Raw genomic sequence first — 8,014 nt, 5'->3', positions numbered from 1 at the left:
AAAATAAGAAAGAAGGAACGGACAAGTTACTAAGCCAGGATGGCCTTTTGGTTCCGCGGTACGTAGCCCCCTCCTCGACTCGAGTTGTCCGCCGTCGGGTACACAGTCTAGAACTACATACCCAGGTTTTTGAACCTAGAAGAAAACTTGACTTCATGTCGGATCCCTAGTAGGAAGCGCTTATCTTTGCATCACGTGCATGTTTGACTTAGGGGACTCAACCAGGAGTGTGGGTCTGTCTAGGATATGTACCCGGAATAAATGGACCATCCTGATTCAGTGCCTGATTGGTGCATTTATCTGTTTTGGACCTGCCACATGCTGACCGACTTTGAAATATTCTGGGCAGGAGTATTGAAAAAAAAAAAATGAGAGAAGAAAGAGTAAAGTAGCAGTGTGAAGAAGTTATTTACATATACTTAAGAAAAACCAAATGGCCAAGTAGTGGCCGAAATGCTACCCCGGATTTTTTTGAAGAAGAAAAGTAGTTTTTGTTTGCCAGTGGAAAAATAAAACAAAAGAGTTTTATTTTCAAAATTAGTCGTTGTTTATTCGCCATGGAAAAAGAACTATGTAAAGAGTCTTGAAGTTGCAACAAAACCAAAAGAAAAATCAAGTTTTATTTTCAAAAATTAGGAGTGTTTTTTTCAGAAATAGTTAGAAGTTATTTGCCCGAACTACGCAGGTTTTGGATTCTCACCGGATGTGAGATACGTAAAAAATAAAAATCGAAACAGTCCAATCATGTCATTAACCGCAGAAAGTAGACATTAGATTCTAACATGTGAACTGCTATAATCAGAATTAAAGCTCATTGCACAGTCCATACGAACAGTCCAGTTATACAGTCCAGGGTTTACACTCATATAAATCGATTTACACTATGCTGGGTGATTAAATCTAATGCCCATTTGACTACCAACACACCACAGTCCAAGCAGCACATTTCAGGATCAAACAGGGGAGTAATTGTATTCCATTTCAAGCGTAAAGTTACAGCAAGGCAGATTCAAACGTGTACCTGGTAAATGCAAATAAGAAAAGGAAAAGATCAGCAGCAGTGACAGTTTTCGACAGCAGCCCAGGAATAAGTTAAAGTCCAGTAACAGCTCAGTCAACATAGCAAGTTCAGGGATAAAGTGATGAACCAAGACAGCAACAACTTCGAGCATCAATGCAAATCAAAACCAACTTGACTACTCAGACTTCATTTTACAGCAGCTCAAATACACCCTAATGACTCTCTTTGCAGCAACTTTCAAATGTTGAACAGTACACTCGTAAACCAGCTTGTTTCTGATCCTAATGCTGATATTAGTATTATTCTGAAGGAATTTTAGGCTTCCAGAAACTTTGTATAATGCCTTTTGGGAGGGGGTTTAGATGTCTGCCCAGAAAAAAAAACCTCCTTCATCAAGGCAAATGAATGCCTACTTATAGGTGAACTTAGGGTCCAATTTCAGATTTTCCTTTTACCCCTTAGTCCCTATTCTAATTTCAGTGTTTACCCTTTACTTTCTGACTTGTTACACAAGTAACTACCCTAAGTTTATTAAAACCTACACTATAGTCCATCCTAGAAGGTTCTATACTTATTACAATCCCTATTCTATCCTTACCCCCCTTCAAAAATTACCAAATCTGATAAAAGTACCCCTTTCCCATGCCTAAACTACCCTTTGAACCTCCTGAAATTACTGGCCAGACCAAAACCCTTTTACTGTAATTGCTGGTCACTATCTTGTTCAGCTATAGCCAAAAGATCCCACCAAATTGAATTTTTGCACAATTAACCAATCATGAAATCCAACCTAACCATGAACTACAAACTGCAGTGACCACTCATGAATCAACTAACTAAACTAAACAAAAATTAGACCTATTGGAATAAATTTAAATCAAACATGAAGACTGAGAACAGTACCTCCACGAAGATCATTAACAAATCATAAAACTTAATTAAACCCTAAACATGGAACTGTTAATACGATTACTAATTAAACTGATCTAAACTAAACTAAATTAATTAATGCTAACTAACAGCAGCCATAAGAGATTACTAATCAGTTCAGATGCTGAGGAACGAATTGAAATCCAAACAAAGCTCAAACAGGATCGACCAGACTCGAAACAAATCGTAAACTAAACTTAGAACAGATACGGAAACCCAAAAATAAGAATCAAAAATAGAAGTAATCAGCAAACTTACTGAATCAGAGCATTCGACTGACCATGGGGAAACTCTGACCGGCCATTTGTTTGAATCCTCCGGGATTCTTGACACGTAACATCCCTAATCGTGTGTTTTCAAAAGAACACACATGATTAGGGAAATTACGGTCCAAAATCCCCCAAGATTTTTTGAGCTAGGGTTCTGCCAGTCTAAGATCTAAAATTCGAGAAGCTTTGGCAATATTCGAAAGATTCTGGTTAGGGATTAATATGAGGGAGGGATGAGGGACATATGGTACGAATTTGGGCCAGTTTGGGTGAGTTTGCGACTTGGCCGGAAACTTTTGAACGGATATTCGACGAGTTCCAGTAAGATTTGAAAGCAAAGGACAGTGGATTCAGGTAAAGGAGGAGAAGGGGAATCTGGGGTGTAATTTTGGGGTTGATCGGAGCATCGCCGCCGGCGGCGCTAGGGCGGAGGACGGCGGGGCCGTGGTGGTGTTATACCGGCGGCTATATGCGTCTCTAAGGGATGGGGATGAGAGAGAGGTGGTGAGGGGGGTAGGGGGGTGTGTTTGGACATATATATATTAATTGACCCTAGCTTCCTGGCCGTTAGATCATGAAACCTCGACGGCCAGGATTGACTAGGACCAAACGACATCGTTAGGGCTGGGCAAGGGAGACGGACCGGGCAAGGCGTTTGGGCCAGCGTTTTGGGCTGGAACTGGGCAAAATTGGGCTGGGATTTGTTAAACAAGATCTGGCCCAATTCCGGGCATTTTAATGAAACCCAATTGTTTTCTTTTGTATTTTCTTTAATTGCTTTTGTATTTTATTTTCATATTTTTTATATATAAAAAAAAATGCTAAAAATAAAACTAAAACAAATTGACTCTAACAATTATATTTCCTAATTAATTCCTAAAGAGAAATACAAACTAATGCCAAAATGCAAAATGGACCCTCCTTTTTTTGTTATTTTCTTAACATTTTTTCTAAAATCAATTAATGCTAAAAATATGAAATTAAATCCTAAATGCAAAAATGCACATTTTTTTTTGTATTTTCATATGGATTAAAATGCACAAACAAACAAAAATGCAACAATTGCCAAAAAATGCCACAAAATTCACAAAAATTTGTAAAAATGCTAGAAAAAATTGTTTTGTTTGAGATTTTGGGAATTATTACTTAGGGCAAAAATCACGTGCTCACATACATAATCTATTAGGTGTAACAAAAAATGGAGCCCAACAAATATGGGGCCTAAAGCGGTTGTTTTNTTTCTTGCAATTTTCTTTACATTTTATTCTAAAACTAATTAATACTAAAATTGTGAAATTAAATCCCTAAATGCCAATGCATATTTTTGGTATTTTCATATGGATTAAAATGCACAAATAAAAATGCAACAATTACCAAAGAATGCCACAAAATTCACAAAAATTTATAAAATACTAGAAAAAATTATTTTGTTTGAAATTTTGGGAATTATTGCTTAGGGCAAAAATCACGTGCTCACATTGTGAACTATTTGAGCCATTTTTGAAGTTACATAGAGGTTTAATCCTTGAATGAACTTAATAAAATACTATTCTGTGATGAAATTGCTGATTTAAGCTATGGTAGCGCACTTTGCACATGCTTACACTTAGCATGTCATTTTTACTTGTCCAGGAACATAAGATTTGTTATTTATTCATCACATTCTTGTTTATTTGCTCCTGTGTGATATGATTGGACCAGGTGTCTGTGACCACGCCAAGCAGATTGTGTTGTTATGCCTGTGACCACACTGGGCAGATGGTGTTGTTATACCTGTGACCACGCCGAGCGGATTATAATTTTGAGCCTATGACCATGACGTGTTGGTAGCACATTGAATTGGTCGTGCATGCGTGCGCATATGGTTCTATCCCCCTAGGGTCACCCTCTCATGTCTCTCTCTTGATGGTGTACACGTGGATATTGAGGAAAACTGATAAGTGGTTTGGTATGGAATTGAATAGGTTGAGGAAATCAGGCTAGTGTTTGTTTGGATTTTGCATTTCATCTTCACTTGAAATTTTCGTGATTATTTATCTGATTTAACTTCATATCATCTCTATATGCTGAACATTCTCTGAGTATAGTAATTGAGAACATGTACATATACATACACATATGCTTCTTCATGTGCTTTATGACGTGATTTCATTACTGTTCTGTACTTGTTAAAATGATGAAACTGTACAGGTTATAGCTAGCATCATTATAATTTGTGATTCTTTTACCTCGTCAAGGTTAGATATGATACTTATTGAGTACATTGGATCGATTATACTCATACTACACTCTACACTTCATGTGCAGATCCAAGTACATCTGGACGCAGTGATTGCTAGATTGGTGCTAGTACCTGCTTGGAGACATTGAGGTGCTTGCTATGACGCTTGCAGACCTTGATTCTCCTTCCTTTTATTTTATTCAGTACTGTTATACTATTTAGACCGTTGTATTAGAGTTTGTTTTATGTTGAGATGTTGTAGTACTCATGTTCTCGTTGACACCAGGTGCTGTGATGGTTGTAGTAGAGTTTCGGTTACTTTTATTAGATATTTATGAGATTTGCTGTTATGGAGTTAATTAAACATGTTTTATTCAAATGTTTAGCTGTTTTGTGGTTGTCGGCTTGCCTAGCAAGTGTGTTAGGCGCCATCACAACGGGTTGGAAATTTTGGCCGTGACAAGTTCATATCAGAGCCCTAGGTTACTTAGGTCTCACGAGTCATGAGCGAGTTTAGTAGAGTCTTGCGAATCGGTACGAAGACGTCTGTACTTATCTTTGAGAGGCTACTTATCCACTCCCAATCCACACTCAACAATGAGTGGAAGAGTTCGTTGGAAGAATAGTACCCAACTATGAGTTGGGGTCGATTTCCTCAAGGAGATAAGAATGGGTGTTAGAGTGTACACTTGATGCGTGTGGAAGAAATAGCTTAAATACACTTCCAATCAAGTTGGTTTTGCTAATTACTTCTATAAACTACACTATGAATGATTAACTAGAGAAATGAAACTAGAAACTGATGAATTGTTTTTGGTTGTTTTCAAATAGGTAAAAGGCCTAGGGATGTAACCTTCGCCTAGTTGTTAGCCTAATGGGGTTAATTACGTTAGCACTTGCATTAGTGATTGGGGTGTATTATAACTCTCAACTCTAAGTTACCCACTCGATAATTCTCGGTTATAGAGTTATTTTGCCCAATTCATCTTGATCAAGCCCAAATGGGTATCAAGAAAAATAGTTGATATAAGCTCAAGTCGGGTTTTCCCTATCTCTAGTTCAAACCCTTTAATTAGGAAAGTCAAATCCTTCATTAGCATAATTTCTTGTTAGCCAAGTTTTGCTAGACTAGGTCCCTCTTTTTCAAGTAAAGACCAAGTCAAAAAGGCATGCATTAATGTTTCCAACCATTAATTCCAAAATTAACGCGTGAACAAGGGTAAAGAACAAACACCCATTCATAAAAAAGCACTAAATTAATTACCCGTAAGGTTTACATTAGGACGATGGGTGGCGACTCAAACCATTTCCCGGTGGTAATGGGGCTTCATCAAGGATCTGCACTTAGCCCTCTCTTATTTGCTTTGGTGATGGATGCTATAACACACCATATTCAAGGGGATGTGCCATGGTGTATGCTATTTGCTGATGACATAGTCCTGATAGACGAGACGAGGGTCGGTGTTAATGAGAGGTTGGAGGTCTGGAGACAGACTCTCGAGTCCAAGGGTTTCAAACTAAGTAGGGCTAAGACAGAGTACCTGGAGTGCAAGTTTAGCGCCGAGCCGAGCGAAGTAGGCAGGGACGTCAAGCTTGGATCTCAGGTCATCGCCAAGAGGGACAGTTTCAGATATCTTGGGTCGGTGATTCAGGGGGACGGAGAGATCGACGGGGATGTCACTCACCGTATAAGGGCGGGGTGGTCGAAATGGAGGCTTGCATCAGGAGTCTTGTATGACAAGAAAGTGCCACAGAAACTCAAGAGGAAGTTTTATAGAGCTGTGGTTAGACCTGCCATGTTGTATGGGGCTGAGTGCTGGCCGGTGAAGAACTCCCATGTCCAGATAATGAAGGTTGCGGAGATGAGGATGCTCAGGTGGATGTGCGGGCTCACCAGGTTAGATAGGATTAGGAATGAAGTTATTCGGGAGAAGGTGGGGGTGGCCCCAGTAGATGAGAAGATGCGGGAAGCGAGGCTCAAGTGGTACGGGCATGTGCGGAGGAGAAGCCCCGATGCCCCGGTAAGGAGTTGTGAGCGGCTGGCGGTGGTTGGCGCGAGTCGAGGCAGAGGGAGGCCCAAGAGGTATTGGGGAGAGGTGATTAGGCAGGACATGGCTAGAATGCGGATTTCCGAGGACATGGCCCTTGATAGGAAAGTCTGGAGGTCTAGTATCAGGGTTGTAGGATAGGGGCTTCTAGAATTTTTCGTACTTCTGTCCCGGGGCTTGGGGGGGGGGTGGGGGTTTGTAGGCTCGTCCATGGATGATCTGTGTATTGTATTGTGCCCCCTTATGGTAGTTACTGGTCGATATATTTGTTTGCCATTTTTATTTATGGTTTTATGTTTAGATTAATTATTTATGTGATTTCTGCTGGAGTTACTAATGCTCTTTTGTTTTTGGTTTTTTGTTTTTTGTTTTCCTTTTCCTTTTCCTGAGCCGAGGGTCGATTGGAAACAGCCTCTCTGCCCTTTCGGGTAGGGGAGGCCTGTGTACGTATTACCCTCCCCAGACCCCACCTTGTGGGACTATACTGGGTAGTTGTTGTTGTNTTGTATTCCTTTGATGGTGCTCCTACTCACCTTGAGGAGCAGTCCATAATTACTCAGTTGAGGAATTTCAGGAGTGGGATAATATGTTATCACTGTGAGATTGCTTATAGGGGTTGTAACAACTATAGGGGTATCAAATTACTAATCCACACCATGAAAGTCTGGGAGCGGGTGGTTGAGGCGAGGGTGAGGGAGATGACGTCTATATCCGTGAACCAGTTCGGTTTCATGCCGGGCCGCTCCACTACAGAAGCTATCCACCTTGTCAGGAGATTGGTGGAACACTTCAGGGATAAGAAGAAGGACCTGCACATGGTGTTTATCGACTTGGAGAAGGCGTACGACAAGGTCCCAAGGGAGGTGCTATGGAGGTGTCTGGAGGCGAAGAGCGTGCCGGAAGCCTATATCAGAGTGATTAAGGACATGTACGATGGAGCTAAGACTAGGGTTAGGATGGTGGGTGGCGACTCAGACCATTTCCCGGTGGTAATGGGGCTTCATCAAGGATCTGCACTTAGCCCTCTCTTATTTGCTTTGGTGATGGATGCTATAACACGCCATATTCAAGGGGATGTGCCATGGTGTATGATATTTGCTGATGACATAGTCCTGATAGACGAGACGAGGGTTGGTGTTAACGAGAGGTTGGAGGTCCGGAGGCAGACTCTCGAGTCCAAGGGTTTCAAACTAAGCAGGGCTAAGACAGAGTACCTGGAGTGCAAGTTTAGCTCCGAGTCGAGCGAAGTAGGCAGGGACGTCAAGCTTGGATCTCAGGTCATCGCCAAGAGGGACAGTTTCAGATATCTTGGGTTGGTGATTCAGGGGGACGGAGAGATCGACGAGGATGTCACTCACCGTATAGGGGCAGGGTGGTCGAAATGGAGGCTTGCATCAGGAGTCTTGTGTGACAAGAAAGTGCCACAGAAACTCAAGGGAAGTTTTATAGAGCTGTGGTTAGACCTGCCATGTTGTATGGGGCTGAGTGCTGGCCGGTGAAGAACTCCCATGTCCAGAGAATGAAG

The 8,014-nt window shown here is 41.2% G+C and overlaps 1 protein-coding gene across 1 annotated transcript; it reads left to right on the top strand.

Annotated features, from left to right (window-relative positions):
* Nucleotides 5,857-7,111, top strand: LOC109233771. Its single transcript, XM_019399634.1, has 2 exons — nt 5,857-6,225; nt 7,103-7,111. Exons 1-2 carry the CDS (start codon nt 5,857-5,859, stop codon nt 7,109-7,111), a joined length of 378 nt encoding a protein of 125 aa, XP_019255179.1.

The sequence above is a fragment of the Nicotiana attenuata genome, chromosome 10, assembly GCF_001879085.1.
Source record: "Nicotiana attenuata strain UT chromosome 10, NIATTr2, whole genome shotgun sequence".
In the NCBI taxonomy this organism is placed as follows: Eukaryota; Viridiplantae; Streptophyta; class Magnoliopsida; order Solanales; family Solanaceae; genus Nicotiana; species Nicotiana attenuata.
This window is presented reverse-complemented; position numbering and strand designations above follow the sequence as displayed.

What these genes read in the sequence shown, in the direction of transcription:
- LOC109233771 (XM_019399634.1), top strand. Translation starts at nt 5,857, where the DNA reads ATGCTATTTGCTGATGACATAGTCCTGATAGACGAGACGAGGGTCGGT.